Consider the following 19,051-nt stretch of genomic DNA (forward strand, 5'->3'; position numbering starts at 1 on the left):
TAATACCTAGGCTGAAGCAAGCAGTTTGTTTTTACCCGGATTAAACTCCGGTTTAATCCGGTTTATCTTTTGAACATTTACTTTTGTCCCCTTTTTGCTCCTAAAGGCAAAAACTGCCTGGCTCTTGTGTTTTTACGGGCATTTTTGAGTTCTGTAATCTAATAAACTCTGTTACTTTGAATCTTGTGGCGTTCTGTCCTTGACAGATTGCCCGACGCCCATAAAAAGTTTATTGCAGCAATAAACCCGTCAGGAAGACGATGGATGAGTTAAGAGCCAAAGTAGACCAATTGCAAACGGCCTTTACCGTAAGCCAAACAGCTTTTGCTGTGAAAGGACATGTTTTGACTCCTGAACGCTTTGACGGAACCAGGTGCAAGTTGCCAACCTTTTTGGCACAAGTGGAGCTTTATTTTTCTCAGCTCAGTGCTCATGCTTTTCCTACTGACACCAGTAAGGTGGCTTTTATTTTGAGTTTGTTGACCGGTCCCGCAGGACAATGGGCCACTAATTTAATTTTGGGAAATGACCCAGTCAAGGACAATTTGCATAATTTCAAAAAGTTGTTAACTGATACTTTTGGGGATCCTCTCCGCACGGAGAACGCTGGGTGGGCTCTGTATCGGTTGAAACAGGGAAAGGGGACTGTTTTGGATTACTTAAATAAGTTTAACCTGTATCGCCACCAGCTGGATTGGGGGGAAAATGCATTCATGCTTTTATTTACTGCCGGGTTAAGTGATATGCTCCAGGATGAATTAGCACGCTTGGAGCCGGCTGAAAGCTGGGACGCCTTAGTAGCTAAGGTGCTGCGTTTAGACGCAAGGTTCGAGGCTCGTAAACACTCCAAAGCAATGTGTGCGCCACCCATGCATGTAACCAGGGCACCTGTGGTGATGGGGGAAGAGCCCATGGAGCTTGGGGTCTTTAAAAAACTGTCTACAGAGGAAAAGAGCCGTAGGAGGCAGCTGGGCTTGTGTTTGTACTGTGGGAATGCTGGGCATTTTGCCAAAAATTGTAATGTGAAACCTTCCCAGCTTTCGGGAAAAGGCCAGCCCTAGTGCGACGTGAGTCCAACGCACTAGGGCTCCTCAAGCAGTCAACTGAGGGGAGGAAGCATGTTTTCGTACCCATTACATTATCTGTTGGGGGAAGGGAACTTGTTTCTACTCTGGCACTGCTGGACTCAGGAGCTACGGTCTCCTATGTAGATATTGAGTTTGCTAAGAAGCATGGCATTCCTAGAGTGCGCAAGGCATGCGACGTGTGGGTGGAGGGAGCAGATGGGAGACTGCTGGAGACTGGGGTGGTTAACCAGGAAACCTCAGCAGTAACGTGGGAGGTGCAGGGAGTAACGGGAACGTTTGTGTGGGATATTACGAGCTTGCCTAGATATGATGTGATCCTGGGGATGGATTGGCTAGCTGTAGTAAACCCACAAGTGGATTGGGCAACACGTAAAGTGATCTTAAAGAGGCAGGATTGTTGCACTCTAAACGTTACTCATGCTGATATGGAGGGAGTGCCTGCTGAGTATGGGGAGTTCTCTGATGTATTTTGTAAAAGAGAAGCGGACAAATTACCACCGCACAGGCCATATGATTGCGCCATCAAGTTGGCAGAAGGTGCGAAACTGCCAGCAGGGAGGCTGTATGCCTTGACTGTACCGGAAAGGCAAGCTTTGCGGGAGTTTTTAGATGAAAATTTAGCCAAGGGGTTTATTCGCCCATCTAGTTCTCCAACTGCGGCACCAGTATTCTTTGTAGCCAAAAAGACTGGGGAACTTAGGTTGGTCTGCGACTATCGGATCCTAAACAAATACACCATTCGGGATAGGTACCCGCTCCCTTTAATCTCGGAACTGTTATCAAGGGTGCAAGGGGCTAAGGTCTTTACCAAGCTTGACCTGCGGGGGGCCTATAACTTAATCCGTATACGGGAAGGGGATGAATGGAAGACGGCATTTAACACGTGTTTCGGATGCCACGAGTTCCGAGTCATGCCTTTTGGGCTTTGTAATGCTCCTGCGGTCTTCCAGAGGTTCATGAACGATGTGTTCAGGGACCTAATTGACCAATTTTTAGTGATTTATTTGGATGATATCTTGATTTTTTCTAAGGACGAGAAAGAACATCGTCAACATGTCAAGCAGGTTCTGCACCGACTGCGGGCTAATGGGCTTTTCGCCAAGGCTTCCAAATGCGTCTTTCATGTGCCTGAAGTGGAGTTCCTAGGTCATGTAGTGTCAGGTAGGGAACTTAAAATGGACCCACATAAGGTTGACGCCGTCAACTCATGGCAGGAGCTGAAAACTAAGAAGGATGTACAAAGGTTCTTAGGTTTTGCTAATTACTACCGGGAGTTTATTCCGAATTTTGCAAAGCTCACGGTACCTTTGACGCAGCTTCTGCGCAAGAAACAGCCATTTGTGTGGGGGCGGGAAGCTCACGAGGCGTTTCTACAACTTAAGTCTAGTTTTCAATCGGACAACATACTAACCCATCCTGATGTTGACAAACCGTTCGTGGTAGAAGCGGACGCTTCTAGCTACGCGTTGGGGGCTGTATTGTCTCAGAAGGATTCCTCAGGGACCTTGCGTCCCTGTGGATTTTACTCGCGGCAACTAACACCCTTCGAGCAGAACTATACCATATGGGAGAAGGAGTTGTTGGCGATTAAGGTGGCGTTTGAGGTGTGGCGGCACTGGCTTGAAGGGGCACGGCACCAGATCGTGGTCAGATCTGATCACAAGAACTTAGAGCACTTGCAAACAGCAAAGAAGTTAAACCAGCGTCAAATCCGATGGGCTTTGTTTTTCTCCAGGTTTAACTTCAAGGTGCAGTTCGTAGAGGGGAAGGCAAACTTGCGGGCCGATGCTTTATCCCGCAAGCCGGAGTTTAAGACCAATGAGCAGGTTGTATGTCAGACCATCTTGCCTACTGCCTCTCTGTGTGTTGTAGATAATGAGCTCGGGTTACATGACCAGATCCTTGAGGCTCAGAGGGATGATGTGTGGACACAGGAGCAACTGATGCTGCTCTCAGCAGGTAACCGTACCATACTGCCGCATCTACAAGATCAAGACGGAGTATTGGTACGCAGGGGACAGGTCTACGTACCAGTGGGGGCCCTCAGGTTGGAGGTGATTAGAGCCCACCATGACGAACCCATGGCTGGGCACTTTGGCAGATTCAAGACCGTGCAGCTCATTACCAGGAGCTATTGGTGGCCAAAGATGCGGCAAGACATTCTGCGCTTTTGCGACAGCTGCGCCGTTTGCCAGCAGAGTAAGACGCCTGTTGGGCGCCCTAGAGGGTTGTTGTCGTCTTTACCTGTTCCGGACAGGCCATGGCAAATCATTTCCATGGATTTCATTTCAGATTTGCCTAAGTCTGGGGGTTATACTTGTATTTGGGTGGTGGTGGATTTATTTAGTAAACTGGCTCATTTTATTCCTTGTTCAACCATTCCGGCGGCCCCTACGTTGGCCTTACTATTTACTAAGCACATCTATCGTTTGCACGGAGCACCCGAGGTGATTATTTCAGATAGGGCTCCGCAATTTGTGTCACGCTTTTGGAAACATTTCCATGAGTGTTTGGGGACTAAGTTAAACGTGTCTTCAGCTTTCCATCCGCAAACGGATGGACAGTCGGAACGGGTTAATGGGCTCTTAGAGCAATATCTGCGTTGTTTTTGTTTAGATCAACCCACGGCTTGGGTGAAGTGGTTACCGGTGGCGGAATTTGCTTACAACAATGCGGTGCACACGTCTAGTCAGCATACGCCGTTTGAGCTAACTTATGGTTTTCACCCACGGGGAGGTGTGGCGCCGTCGACCAATGTGGTCTCTTCGGACCCTGTGTACCGCTCTTCGGAAATGGCTGCACTGCATGATGTTGCCCGTCGCTTACTGCTGGAAGCTAAGGCAACGCAGAAGACTCAGGCTGACCGCCACAGGCAGGCAGGGGAGGAGTTGGAAGAAGGGGATTTGGTGTGGTTATCTTCCAAACATATTAAACAGGCTGGGGGAAAGTTTGCGCCTCGGTATTTGGGTCCCTTTCCTATCGTTAAAAAGATTTCTTCCGTTGCGTTTCGTTTGCGTTTACCGTCTAGTTTAAAGGTCCATCCAGTCTTTCATCGTTCGCTGTTGAAACTTGATACCTCTAGTCGTCGTGGTGCTATAGCAGAGGGTATCACTGCCACTTCTCCGCCATCGGGGGAGGAGGCCTTTGTGAGAGGGGATAGTGTTATGATTGAGCCTCATGGCTCTGTTACTGACAGACGTGGGCGTAAGACTCCTCGAGAGTCAGATACTCTCGAGGAGCGAGAGAGAAAAAGACTGCGAGACATATTTGCAGCACCATCTGACGAAGAATCTTTCGAAGGGTTTACGGAGAGAATGGAGGAGGGGCTGGTTAGCTCAGAGGAGGATGAGATGGATTGGACTCGGGTGAGGGAGGAATTGGGTGCCACTGGTCATGATGGGACAGAAGATGAATGGGGACCTTCAGGATTAGACCCATGGCTTAGTTGGAGGGATGGGACGGGATCCACAGCTGGAGATGCTGTTGGGCGTAGTCAGAGGTGTTCCAGCTCTGACGAGGAAAGTGATGAGGAAACGCCCGGGTTAAGGAGGACAGCTGACAGTGATGAAGATTTGTAACTGGCATAAAATGGGGCTTGGGAGCAATTGCAAATTGCGTCGGGCAAGGTAATCTGGGCAAACGCTTGGGATCCGTGTGTGTGTGGGACGCTTCCCTGAAGACTTGTGTGCTTTCCTGTGCTGAGACGTAAGTTGATTGGAATCCAAGGTCAGACGGCGGGAGGGATTGTGTGGGCATTTGTTTGTGCAAACCTGTGCTTACTCTTATTAGCTTGACCTTCCGTCGTCTTTCTGACGGACGCCATCTCCTGCTTTGAGAACCCGGACTGAACTGACCACGGCTTGTCTTCCCCCCTTCTTGGACTTGGAAAAACTACAAACGTCTGCTTCTGGCTTTGATCTACGGAACGGAACTGGTCTACTCTACTTCTACAATCCTTGGCTGAATTGCTCGTGTTGGAGATCCTGTCTACTGTGTGTGTGTGGGAGCGACGCAAGTTACTCTAAGCACAGTGTTGGCAGCAGAGAGGAATCTGCTGCCAATTAGTTGCATTCTTTGTATCTTTTGTTCCTTGGCTTTCGTTCTGTTAATACCTAGGCTGAAGCAAGCAGTTTGTTTTTACCCGGATTAAACTCCGGTTTAATCCGGTTTATCTTTTGAACATTTACTTTTGTCCCCTTTTTGCTCCTAAAGGCAAAAACTGCCTGGCCCTTGTGTTTTTACGGGCATTTTTGAGTTCTGTAATCTAATAAACTCTGTTACTTTGAATCTTGTGGCGTTCTGTCCTTGACATAGAGACCCAGCATGGTGTAGTGCTTTGATTGTTGGGCCATGACTTTGGAGACCAGGGTTTGAATTCCTGCTTAGCCATTAAAGCCTACTGGGTGATCCTGGCCAAGTTTGACACTTTTCAGCTCCAGAAAACCCAGTCGTAGAATTGCCTTAGGTTACCATAGGTCAGGAATGAATTGAAGACGCACAACAACAATAAAGGTAGTATATAGTAGAGAAGTATTTTAGTCCCTAGCCTGATGGTGTCTAGCAGATCCTCACAACTAATGTCAGCTCTTAAACAATTGGTACTCAGATTATCCTTAGCAACAATTCAATTCCATTGCTGTCTATATGGACCCTTGGACTGGGTTGCACCACCTTGGTGATGCTGATGAATGCTGGATTCCAAAGAGTTACATAATGCAGAAGCAAGCAAAATCAACATGTGCAAGAATCACCCAAAAACAAAACAAAATCACCAACACAAATTTACCCTTACTTTGCTACACGACAACTAACATTTGGCCATGATGCCAACTGATTTTTTCATTGATAAGTGCCCAAATCATTACAATTTTAAAAGGCAGATTTCAACCCAAGCAGTAAATATTACTATAAACTTCAAATGCTTTTGTTAAAACAACTGGTTTGAGTCTCATTCAGTGTAGTTCTTCTGTAACCAAGTTTTTCTACTACTGCAGATCCTCTGTCTCTGTCTAACGTAAGTGTGAAATGTGGTCAGAGCCCCCAACAGCTGATTGTGAGCTGGATGGAATCAGGAAGAGGACGGGAGTACTGGGTACAACTCTACTCGGAGGAATCCCTGTCCTTTATCCAGAATGTGTCAGTGCCACATGGAACGACCCAGGTGACCCTGAATAACCTTGTGCCAGGAACCCGGTATCGCGTTGAGATTGTCTCCAGAGCTGGACCTCATTACATATCATCCCAAACAGCGATCGGATACACAGGTACAATCTAGGCATTATGCAATCTAAGATGCACTTGGTCTATGTCAGTTTGGGATTACTACGATACCCTTTTTGCTAAGCTTTCAGTTTATACCTACCTGCTAAAAAGAGCAAAATCTGGGCAAAATAATAGAAACAGTAAATGTTCCACGTGAATCCTTTTAGCTATACTTATGACGTTTGATTCTAATGATGATCAGAAGTGGAGAAAAGTATAATTGTGTTTTTATAAGTTGCTACATGTCTACAAGATAATAGGTGGTTAGGATTCCTTTCAGGCTTCACTTAACCCTCACAAACAACTTTGTCTCTTAGTCATGTAGCCAGTTGTAGCAGGCTCCATCTTTCTTACTCTTCCTATAAATAATCTTCTAGCAAATTGTGCCTATGTTATTAAATACGAACACCAGCTAATGCAAGAACATAGAAACATTATTTTTGGACTACAGTGCTCATAACTCCCAGTTAGCATAGCTAGTAGCTGTGGCCATTTGTCAGGCTTACTGAGGGCTATTGTAGGTTGTGTGGACTAGTTATTTCTGAAGATCCACACAAGTCTATGATTCTTAGCACTGTCACTTTTCAATGTCAGGTTGAATTTTGTTTTTGTTTTTTGCTAATTTCTGGGGTTTTTTCTATGTGGTTGTACTGTTTGTCCATCTTCTATGTATTGCTAGATTATTTCCAACGTATTTAAGTTATTGTCTAACCAACTGAGGTTTATAATTATTTATATCCCGTCTTTCTCCCAGTACAAGGCTATTTTTTCTGTCATTTTGACAAAGCCAAAAAACATGTTTGTGACCCCTCAGGCTCTCCTGCTATCTAGTTTTCTGCCCATCATCTACATTTATTGTTAACCATGATTTAGAATTATATAAATGCTGTTACTTAAAAAAATTACATAATGACTTTGTACAATACTATTGTATTATAGTAATTTCATTGTAAAATTAAACGTATTGATAAATTTTCTGAAGGGATTCATAGAAAAATAATAAATGGAAGTGACAAATGGCCATTTGTCCAGTCTAGTCAGTGAAGAGGGCCTGTAACTAATTTCGAGGTTATTGGTTTTGCTATTCATTATTGTTTTCTCAATTTGACTTCAGTTCTTACAGTGTTAGTTGAGCTCATAGTTGTTTTATCGTTCATGCGGCCGCATTAGGAAATGATGATATTAGCCATGGGTGTCCACCACCAATTGTATTTGGGGCATAGCTTTTTTTTTGGTAAAATTTAATGGATTTAAATAGTTTCAAATTTGTAATAAGGGATAACACAACATAGGTAAAAATTAAACTTAAACCAGGGTCTTTGTGCTTCTCTTTCTAGTGCCTTTGATGCCATTGTCCTTGATGGTGACCAGTCCCATCTCTTCAGTGCTGAGTGTGCAGTGGAAGGCTCCAGCTGGACAGAGAGACAAGTATATGGTCTCTGTATCTGAAGAAGGAGCCACAGATACCAAATGGCACATGGCAATAGAGAAAGCCAACACCAACACCACAATAACGGGGCTAGCCCCAGGCACATGCTACTTCATTGCAGTGTGGTCGTTGGCTGGACCCTACAGCTCTGCTTCCAGGAATGATACAGCTTGCACACGTAAGTGCAGGATTGGGCTGGGGTTGGAAACTAGTGGGAAAAATGGCTGCCTCATCTTAGATGAAAGAATGCCTAATGCTGAGAAAATGTTTCAGGGACTCATTCAGCTGATGTTAGTGGGCAATGCCATGCAGTTATAGTGCATTCTGATGTGAAAGGTTCAGACAGGTTTTAATGGAGATGTAACTCTTCCACTAGGATTCCTGCACTGAATGCCTTGTGGCATTAGTTACACCCTAGATCTGTAGATAAGGGATCTGTTTATATTCTGTATTTCATGTGTTGGATGGAGTGTGTTTTGCATAGCCTGGCCTTCTGTTGCTGATCTTATTAGTAGCAGAAGCTGATTTTGTTAGTAACAGAAGCTGATATCTATTCTTACCATATCGCTGTGAGCTATAGGGGTTCCCGGTGGCGTAGTGGATTAAACCCTTGTGCCACCAGGACTGCTGACCAAAAGCTTTGTGATTTGAATTCAGGGAGCAAAGTGAGCTGTCGTCTGTCAGCTCCAGCTTCACATGAGGGGACAGAGGAGAAGCCTCCCACAAGATGGAAAACATCTGGGTGTCCCCTGGGCAACGTCCTAGCAGATGGCCAATTCTCTCACACCAGAAGTGACTTGCAGTTTCTCAAGTCACTCCTGAAATGAAAAAAAAACTTGAGTTATGTAGGGCTGTGAAAGATGAAGTCCTATATTTCTGATTGAAGTTTCCTATCTTATCCTGCAGCCCCTGCTCCTCCTGTGAACCTGACCCTGAAAAACCTTGCCAACGCATCTGTATTGTACACAGCTTGGGCAAAGCCCCCAGGAGGCAGGGACCACTATCGAATGATCCTGTACAGTCTGTTACCTCCAGGGATGGAGAGAGTTCGTGATGTGGGACCAGACACTCAGGACTTCCTCTGGACAGGTTTGCCAGCAGGAAGCCAGTTTGCTGTGCAGGTGACTGCAGTGAAAGGCCAAGCTGAGGCTTCCTCGACCATCGCTGTTGCATGGACATGTAAGCTGAATAGGTTAAGTTTCAGACGCTCTGACCCTAAGGTCTAGGGATGGACCCATTATTCATATTTACACAGCCTTTTTGTGAAGTTCTAGACCCACACTTGTCCTATCCAGCATAGACTTTTAAACTATTCGTATTTTGTGGCCATTATGTCAACCACCATTTCTCACTTTATCATATATGTTCCTTCTCTTTTTACAGCTCCTTTGCCTGTTACCTTTGTGAAAACATGGAATGAAAAGCGACCAGGCAGACTGAGTGTGTCTTGGGTACCAACCTCTGGGAGGCTGGATAGCTATGAGTTGAATTTGTACCCCTCAGAACCCATTGCCACAGCACTGCATACATCTCTGGGGAAAGATGCTACCAATTTCACCTTCTCGGGTCTCCTACCAGGCACCAAGTACTTGTATGAGATCATTTCAAGGGCTGGGCCCACTAGATCATCATCAGGGAACTTCAGTGCTTGGACAAGTGAGTAAAGCAAGATGCCATTCTTCTAAAGGTTGAGTTATCCCTTCCATTCATGCTCTTCACTATGTTGTAAAATGCATTTTTCGCCAAATAAAACCCATTGTGCAAAACAGAGAAATTGATACAAGCATGCTTTTGTGTTAGAGAATACAAATGATATCAGATACAAAGTAAACTTTTCCAATTTAGAGCTGTGCTTTTTCTAAAAGCCAATGCAGATTTAAGCAATGGACTAGACCCAGGAAGAACTGAGTTCAAATCCCAGTTAAGCCATATAGCTCACTGAGGTTGGATCTGCACTACCATATAATTCAGTTTCTGATCTCAGATGATCTGCTTTAAATTGGATTATGTGGCAGTGTAGACTCATATAACCCAGTTCAAAGCGGATAATCTGGTATCAGATACTGGATCATGTAGCAGTGTACATCGAGCCTGAATAAATGTTGGCAGGCCACTATTATCTCACTGACATTGTTTTATAGGGTTGTTCTAAGGAGAACCACTTCCTTTAGCACATAAAATGTATAAAATAAAATACAGTGTGGGATTAGGGTAAATTTTCAGGATGTTACCCTCTTTTTGGGAGGGGTGAAGATTGGTTCAATTAAGAATCAGTCTCTAGTAAAGTTTGCAAGTGAACACATGGACGTTCTTTTGTCTGAGACTTTGGCAAAATAATGAAATCATGCAATATGTAAATTATTTAACTCAAGAACATCTTACTGGCTACACCAAAAAGTGCATGCAAATCATATATATGTGCATTGCCTAGACCTGGCTGCCTAGAAGATAGTTTCAAGTAACTAACATTAACATTAACTCAGAGGAAGGAGTCTTTAATGTGGTTGTAGGTACACCTGGAAAGTTCTCTTATCACATGGTATAGCTTCTTGGATGTCTTGATCACTATGTATTACAGTTGGGTGAATAAGCAAATGGGGAAATTTCTAGAGACAGTATTGAAGGGATGCAGGAACCTTTACTGTTTAAGGCTGCATTGCCTAGAGCAGTGGTTCTCAACCTGTGGGTCCCCAGATGTTTGGGTCTTCAATTCCCAGAAATCCTAACAGCTGGTTATCTGGCTGGGATTTCTGAGGGTTGTAGGCCAAAACATCTGGGGATCCACAGGTTGAGAACTACTGGCTTGGAGGGTGTAGGAAATTCTTCATTGAGCAGGATTTTCAAACGTACAACATAATCAACAGTTACATAAAGGTGGAAATGCACCCAGCTTCTATTTCCTTTTCTGGTCTCATCTTTTTCTTTTCGTAGGTCCTCTGCCTCCTCGCATAGTGCATCTTTCAAACAAAGGTTACACCGACAGGCTAAATGCTTTCTGGGAGCCCACTGCAGGAGGCCATGATGGCTATATACTAACACTGTATTATGCTGGATCAGGCACGGTGGCAGCCAAGGCATCTGTGGAGAAAGGAGTCACAAATTTCACTTTCACAGGCCTCATTCCTGGAAGTGAATACTTACTAGAAGTTGCTTCCACAGCTGGGCCCCATCGGATCCCAGCTCGGAATGTCAGTGACTGGACATGTGAGTATGAATGTCTCCATAGGGTTTTGTGTAATAATTCATATAATTATTTATGCATTTTCTGCCTTTCTTCTTATATAGAATCCAGGTTGGCTTACAAATTTTTTTTAAAAAAAGTATGCTTTTAAATATATCATACAAAGGTTTTAAAAACAATTAAATGACAGTTCAGTTAAAAATAAAAGATTAAAAATAATACATGCAATTAAAAATAATAATAACTTTTATAATAATAATAATAATAACTTTATTTTTATACCCCGCCCCATCTCCCCGAAGGGACTCGGGGCGGCTTACATGGGGCCAGGCCCGATAAAACAAACAAAACAGTAACAAAGCAATAAAACAATTATCCCAGTAAAAAACATCAACATCAATAAAAACAATCATTAAAATCAACAAGCAGGATACAGTGTTAAAAACAGGAGACTAATTCATAGATCCCAGGCGAAATGCAGAGTGATACGAAATGGGAAAAGGAAATTTCACAGTTGGACAATAAAGTGCGGTATAAAATGGCAAGACAACAACAATGGGACTATTATGGAATGGACAGATAGATCAATCCAGCAACAACTAAACATCGAAGGCCTTTTGAAACAGCCAGGTTTTTAAGCTCTTCCGGAAGGAGAGGAGGGTAGAGGCCTGCCTGATCTCTCTAGGTAGAGAGTTCCAAAGCCGGGGGGCCACGACAGAGAAGGCCCTCTCTCTCGTCCCCACCAACCGTGACTGTGAGGGTGGTGGGAGTAAGAGAAGGGCCTCCCCCGACGAGCGAAGAGAACGTGTGGGTTCATAGAGGGAGATGCGGTCTCTAAGGTAGGTGGGTCCCAAACTGTTTAGGGCTTTGTAGGTGATAACCTGCACCTTGAATTGGGCCCGGAAAGTAAATGGCAGCCAGTGAAGCTCCTTAAACAGAGGTGTTGAACGCGCCCTGTAATTCGCTCCGGTTAGAAGCCTGGCTGCTGAACGCTGTACTAGTTGTAATTTCCGGGCCGTCTTCAAAGGCAGCCCCACGTAGAGCGCATTGCAATAGTCCAGTCTAGAGGTAACTAAGGCATGGACCACCCTGGTCAGATCAGACTTCTCGAGGTACGGTCGCAGCTGGCACACAAGTTTTAGTTGTGCAAAGGCCCTCCCGGCCACGGCCGACACCTGAGCCTCAAGTGTCAGCCCCGAATCCAGGAGGACCCCCAAGCTGCAGACCTGCGCCTTCAGGGGGAGTGTGACCCCGTCAAGCACAGGTTGCCACCCAATGCCCCGATCAGACGTACGACTAACCTGGAGGACCTCTGTCTTGTCGGGATTAAGTCTCAGTTTGTTCACCCTCATCCAGGCCAACACAGCAGCCAGACACTGGTCCAGAATCCGAGGGGCTTCCTCGGATTTAGGTGGAAAAGAGTAGTAGAGTTGGGTGTCATCCGCGTAGAGATGGCACCGCACTCCAAAACTCCGGATGACCTCTCCCAGCGGTTTCATGTAGATGTTAAAAAGCATGGGGGACAAAATAGAACCTTGCGGGACCCCACAGGTCAATGGCCAGGGGTCCGAGCAGGTGTCCCCCAGCTTCACCAACTGGGAACGACCCTCCAGAAAGGACTGGAGCCACTGGAGTGCAGTACCCCCAAGGCCCATCCCAGAGAGCCGCCCCAGAAGGATACCATGGTCGATGGTATCGAAAGCCGCTGAGATGTCCAAGAGAACCAGCAGGGTCACACTCCCCCTGTCCAGCTCCCTGCGGAGGTCATCCACCAAGGCGACCAAAGCCGTCTCGGTACTGAACCCAGGCCTGAAGCCAGACTGTGATTGGTCCAGAAAATCCGTATCTTCCAAGAATCCCTGGAGCTGAGAGGCAACCACCCGCTCCAAGACCTTGCCCAAGAATGGTAGGTTAGAGATTGGCCTGTAGTTACAAGGATTGGTCGGATCTAATGAGGCCTTCTTCAAAATAGGCCTTATCACGGCTTGTTTTAGGCTGGATGGAAATTTGCCCTACCCCAAAGAGGCATTAATTATTGCCACAAACCAATCAACTAACCCACCACTGGCCTGTTTTAAAAGCCAAGATGGGCAAGGATCTAGGGCACAGGTAGTCGCCCTCACCGCTCCAAGAATCTTGTCCACATCATCAGGTTGCACAAACTGAAATGAATCCCACAAGATCGAACAGACAGATGCCTCGGTTACCTCACCTGGCAATGCTTCAAGACTGGCGTCCAAGTTGGAACGAATCTGAGCGACTTTGTCTGCAAAATGGTGAGCGAACTCGCTACACTGAGTTGCCGAGGAGTCAGGTGCACCCCCACCCTGAGAAGGGTGGAGGAGCTCCCCAACAACTCGGAACAACTCAGAAGATCTATTTGTTGCAGACGCGATGCGGGCAGTCGTGAAAACCTTCCTGGCTGCCCGCAACGCTGCGGAATAAGCCCTAATAGCGGCTTTAGACCGTGCTCGGTCAGAAACGTCGCGAGTTCTCCGCCAGCGCCACTCTAGTCTTCTTCTCTCACGTTTCATCTCCGCCAGCTCCCCGGTGAACCAGGGAGCCAGGGCAACTCCACGCAGCGAGAGGGGACGTTCGGGAGCGATCATGTCAATAGCCCTGGACAACTCGGTATTGTAAAGAGCGACCAAGGCATCGACAGGATCGTCAGCCTCCATAGCAGACAGAACCCCAAGAGATGTCAGGAGTCCCTCAGGATCCATAAGTCTCCTGGGGCGGACCATCTTAATGGGCCCACCACCCCTGCGGAGGTTTGAGGACACGGTGAGTCTTAAACTGAAAAGATAAAAACAGATTAAAAACTCACTCCATTATTATATCATTTTGCCACATGCGTTATAACACAAAGCCTCTTGATTCATTCCATTTAATAAAGATATTTGCCAGCATAGGTCAATACAAATCCCAAACTTGGAAGGAGTCATTTATTTGTCCCAATCACTGCAATTCCTAGGATGATTTTCTCCCCCTTGATTCTTCCCAGTCTATGCTTTTAGCAATTACCTCTCTCTGTTTCCCGCTTTGTTTTTGCACCCTAGATCCTTTGGTTCCTAGGAAACTTGCTATAAAGTCCGACAAGAGAAACCCTGCACTGTTAGTGACCTGGGCAAAGCCTCTCAGCAAGCCAGAGCGTTGCCAGCTGCAGCTGTGGCTTTCTGGCAACAAGACTGTGCTGCAGCGCCACACCTTGGTCAAGTGGGAAATCCAACATGTTTTCCAGGGACTGGTCCCAGGGAGAAATTATTCTGTATCCCTCAGTTGCACGGCGGGACCATATGAGAATAGTTCTGAGATGATGGCAATGCCGATAGGTAGGTGTGCATTTGTCTGCAATTGTTTTGAAAGTAAAGATTGTAGAAAGATTGGGATGTGCATGTTTATGTGTTGGTATATGCATGTATTCATGGATCCATTGTGCCTTTTAGCCATCAATGGAATTAATATATGCAATTTCCCTTATCCTTGATTTAACTCATTCACTTAGAGCCTCATGTACAAGCTACACCCTATTCTCAGTACCTCCATAGTTGGCCCATTGAAAATAATTGGATTCACTACTATCTGCAGTTTCATGTATCCATGTGAAGTCTGAGAACATATCCCGATAGATATGGGGTGTCGTACTCTATATATGAAAATGAAACATGTTTTAGTTTCTACCTTCCAGGTGACTCTATCCCCAAGTAGAGACAGAGATTTTTAGCTAATGCTAGGTCACCATTAGGACATGTCAGACCTTAGATGGCTTTAAAAGGAGATTGGATCAACCTTAATTTGATAAGTAACACAGTTGAAATCTAGGCAAAGGTTTCTGCTACTCAACACTTCCAGAGACAGAAGGCTCCCACTGAAGTCTCTTAATCCTGCCATCCTTTATGGTAGATCCTTGTTTTGCTCTCCAAAATTATTTCAAAACCTCAAAGTTTAAAAGAAACCAGTGAAATGTTTCAAAATCTAAATTGTCAAAACCCTAGCTGTGCCATATAAAGTTTGGAGGGTTTTGGGTGGGGGTGGAGACTACAACCTGAGAGAAAGTGGTTTGTTATAACTTGCTTCCTTTCAGGGTTTAGCTCAGTGTAGAAGGGCCCTCAGGCAGCCAATGTGTTGTAGTTGTTTGAGTGTTAGACCATGGGTGCATCTATGCTGTAGAATTAATGCGGGTTGACTGTATTTTACCACCATGGCTCAGTGCTATGGGATCCTGGGAGTTGTAATTTGGTGAGGCACAAGCAGTCTTTGGCAGGGAAGGCTGAAAACCTTGTAAGACTGCAGTTCCCATGATTCCATCACATTGAGCTATAGCAATTAAGGTGGTGTCAAACTGCATTAATTCTCTAGTGTGGATACATTCTGAAATTCTGCAGACCATGATTTGAATTCTCTGTCAACCATAGAAATCTATTGGGCAAGTCAATTCTCAGCCTTACGGGAAGACATAGGGCAAATCCCATCTGAACAAATGTTACCAACAAAGCCTTGTGATGCATTTATCTTAAAGTCAGCATAAATCAGAAATTACTTGAAGGCACACAGCTGCAATCTGATTTCCCAAAGTGTTGCACAGGAATTATTTTCTGGAAAAAATGTGTTTTCAATCAGCTAAAATTGTGTTCTGTGCAGAAAATCAGCTTACTGTGCAGAAAACATGGTTCCTTGAAACTGAGATTATTTGTGCAAGAATTTTTACCATAGAATAATTCTTGCACAACATGTCAGAACACTTATATATAGAAATAATATTGCAGATGATACAATTTTTATTTTGTCCTGCAGTTGGATAAGTCTACTTAAAGCATTTGTCATTGTTTGCAAGAACAAAATAGTCCATGATTTGCTTCTCTGTTGCCTACCATGCTCTTTATGTATATTTGGGATCTGTTGACTGTTATAGTGTTTGCCAAGTCTCATCTATGTTGTGCTTCTCCAATTCATTGGTCTTGTGTCTCCAGAGCCCAGTCAGGTTAAGGAATTGCAGTGTTTGCCTGATGCCACCAGTATGTTTCTAAATTGGACCATTTCTGAAGGTGACATTGAAGCCTATGAACTTACAGTGAGAAAGTTTTCCAGAGGAGGCCTCCAAAAATCTAAACGTCTTCTGGCTGTTTCCAGGGCTGATACCATTCTGACAGAGCTCACCTCAAACACTGCCTATCAAATCAGTGTTAGTGCTGTTGGCAAGAATGGAATGAAGAGCCCAATGGTGGCATTGGGCTGCAATACATCTGTGGAAGGTATGTGATTTGCAGTCTCCAATGCACCAAGATGGACTTCTTGTTAGTAATTCACCAGATCATGTGGTTGACTGCAGATCTGCTTGCTAAAAGAAGGAAGATTGAGAAATAAGTAGTTTTGTGACATACATGGTGATTTAAACTGAGCTGTAAATTGTGAACTGGAATATTTCTCGTGTAGACCTCACATCATCCTTTGGTTCCCTAACTGGTCTTTTACAATCTACTGTCTTTCCAGTTCTGATTTTCCATCTGTAGTAAAGGGGATAACAATGTTGACCTACATTACAGGAATATATGAAATACTTTAGTATGTCCTTGTCATTGCTAAATGTGCAAATCTTAACATGCACAAATTTAGGTCTACAGCGCCATCTTCTGGAGATATGCTAACACTTTTTACTTTCTCTATTTTGCAGTCCTACCACCTCCTGTGCAAGTGGACATCCCTCAGTTTGATGACAGCTCTAGAGTCATAATCTCTCCTGATATGTTCAGTGAGGATAATGGTCTCATTGAATACTATGGGGTTGTTGTCACAACTAATGAGTCTTGTAAGTGTTTGATTTTTCAGGCCGTATCCTTACAGAAGGAATTATTGATGCCCTCATAAAGAGCTTAATGTTACAGTACTTCTCTCCATGTTTGCAGTGTTGAGGCCTACTCAAGACATAATCTCTCGCACATGGTATGATCACTATTATGGACATGAAGACTCATACTTGGCTCTGTTGCTGCCAAACCCATTCCATCTCAATGAGAGCACAAGCCCCAAGAGCTGGCCAGTGACCGTCGGTGCAGAAGAGTGCAGTCAGTCTCGGGAAACCTGCAATGGAAAGCTGAAAACAGATGCACAGTACAGGTAAGAAACATAAAAACATGAAAACAGCAAGGTAGATGTCAGATCTCCAAAGTCTCTCTGGTCCAGGACTGTATTGGTTGGTTAGCCAAAAGCAACTGGGAAGCTTTCTAGCCAGCCTGATGGAAACGACTATATCCTGTTTTCTCTGCCATGTGCTAATGGAAGGCATAGTGTCTCTGTAGTAGTGGTGGGGGTGGCAATGAAAACTGGTTCAATTTATATTTTAACATGCATATACCTAATTTACATTTCCTAAAATAAAATAGGAGTCACATTTTTTTCATTTCCAAATGTGTGCATTCTAAACATTGTGTTGCAATTCTCCAATTAGAAAATGGATACATTTCTGAAAATACACAAAAATGCATTATGTTAGGGGAACTGCTTCCAAAAACACATATATTTAAGGGAAGGGAATGCATCCTAAAATATATATGAATTTTAAATTGATTTTTTAAATCATAAGCTGATGCATAAATGAGGCCAAGTGATTAATGTTGAAAAATTGAACTATGCAAAAATGAAACAGACAGATTTGCTAATCTCTATGGCTGACAACTAGCGTGAGGAATGCACAAGAAGAATTCAGCTTGCAGTGAACTAACCCCATTCCTTCAGCTTGACGAACTGTTGCATAAGTGTCCCAGCCCAACTTGGACTTTGTTTAGACATTCCTGATCAGAGTCCTGGAAGCACAGGAGGTGGGAGAATGAGCTAGCCCTGCCCACATCTTCATAGGTTTCTATTTTCTGTCCGTGTTATTTGGAATGCTGAGTAGTGGAGGCCCTTCTCAGTACAATGATACCCTACATGCACAGAGGGCAATAAAATGCACCAGAAGAGACAAAAGGCCGGCACACTCCCCTTTCTTGCATGTTGATCCTATCCAGGACATATGGACAGGACTTCTAAAAGTGTTAAAGACAGACAATTGGCCAGAGAAGAGATAATAGCTGCCAAACCAATTTCACCTCCATTAAAGCACCAGTTCTTGTTTATTTGTTCAGTCGCTTCCAACTCTTCGTGACCTCATGGACCAGCCTATGCCAGAGCTCCCTGTCGGCCATCACCACCCCTAGCTCCTTCAAGGTCAAGCCAGTCACTTCAAGGATAACATCCATTCACCTTGCCCTTGGTTGGCCCCTCTTTTTCCTTCCATTTTCCCCAACATCATTATCTTCTCCAAGCTTTCCTGACTTCTCATTATGTGGCAAAAGTACTTCATCTTTACCTCTAATATCCTTCCTCCAGTGAGCAGTCAGTCGGGCATTATTTCCTGAAGTACGGACTGGTTTGATCTTCTTGTGGTCCAAGGCACTCTCAGGATTTTCCTCCAGCAGTTCAAAAGCATCTATCTTCCTTTGCTCATCCATCCTTATGGCCCAGCTCTCGCATCCATAGGTTACTATGGGTAATACCATTGCTTTAACTATGCGAACCTTAGTTGCCAGTGTGATGTCTCTACTCTTTGCACCAGTTCTAAGACTGGGCTACGCAGTAGAATTGGACCCCATGATGGAATGTCATGTTGGGATAAAGCCTTAGGTCCAGAGCTGACCCTAGTCAAACCTGCTTCATAAAATGTCAGTGCAAGTAAAAGTTGAGGAGGAAAAACCGTATCAGTTGTTAAACTCTTCGTTGGAAAGTTAAATGTTATAAATTGTTAAATAAAGGGATGATTAAATGAAATTCTTAGGTCTTTTTCTTCCCTGCATTAGGTTCAGCATTGCTGCTTTCACCAGATACAGCCAACGGACTCCTAGAGTATCATTCACATCATTCTCAGGTGAGGGGTACCTCTTTGCCACCTTGTAGTTTCAATGAACTAGGTTTCCAGTTTCAATTTTACCAGGACATATTGTGCATCCCACATGTAATCATAGATATGCTTCAAATGATCGGTGTATTTCTCTACGTGTCTAATCAACATTGATCCACATTCAGCCAGACTTAACATCTAAGTAAAGATATACAACA

At 44.5% G+C, this 19,051-nt stretch overlaps 1 protein-coding gene across 4 annotated transcripts in view; it reads left to right on the forward strand.

Annotated features, from left to right (window-relative positions):
- LOC100555140 (receptor-type tyrosine-protein phosphatase V) overlaps positions 1-19,051 on the forward strand; it is an 84,749-nt gene that overhangs the window by 34,419 nt on the left and 31,279 nt on the right. For all 4 annotated transcript variants that reach the window (XM_062978718.1, XM_062978719.1, XM_062978720.1 and 1 more), the window contains 10 exons: positions 6,083-6,352; positions 7,688-7,957; positions 8,686-8,958; positions 9,163-9,435; positions 10,711-10,983; positions 14,020-14,292; positions 15,931-16,212; positions 16,632-16,766; positions 16,864-17,074; positions 18,793-18,860. In XM_062978718.1, the coding sequence (XP_062834788.1) occupies positions 6,083-6,352; positions 7,688-7,957; positions 8,686-8,958; positions 9,163-9,435; positions 10,711-10,983; positions 14,020-14,292; positions 15,931-16,212; positions 16,632-16,766; positions 16,864-17,074; positions 18,793-18,860 (2,328 nt within the window). The remainder of the gene's footprint in view (positions 1-6,082; positions 6,353-7,687; positions 7,958-8,685; positions 8,959-9,162; positions 9,436-10,710; positions 10,984-14,019; positions 14,293-15,930; positions 16,213-16,631; positions 16,767-16,863; positions 17,075-18,792; positions 18,861-19,051) is intronic.

This window comes from Anolis carolinensis, chromosome 4 (assembly GCF_035594765.1).
Source record: "Anolis carolinensis isolate JA03-04 chromosome 4, rAnoCar3.1.pri, whole genome shotgun sequence".
In the NCBI taxonomy this organism is placed as follows: domain Eukaryota; kingdom Metazoa; phylum Chordata; class Lepidosauria; order Squamata; family Dactyloidae; genus Anolis; species Anolis carolinensis.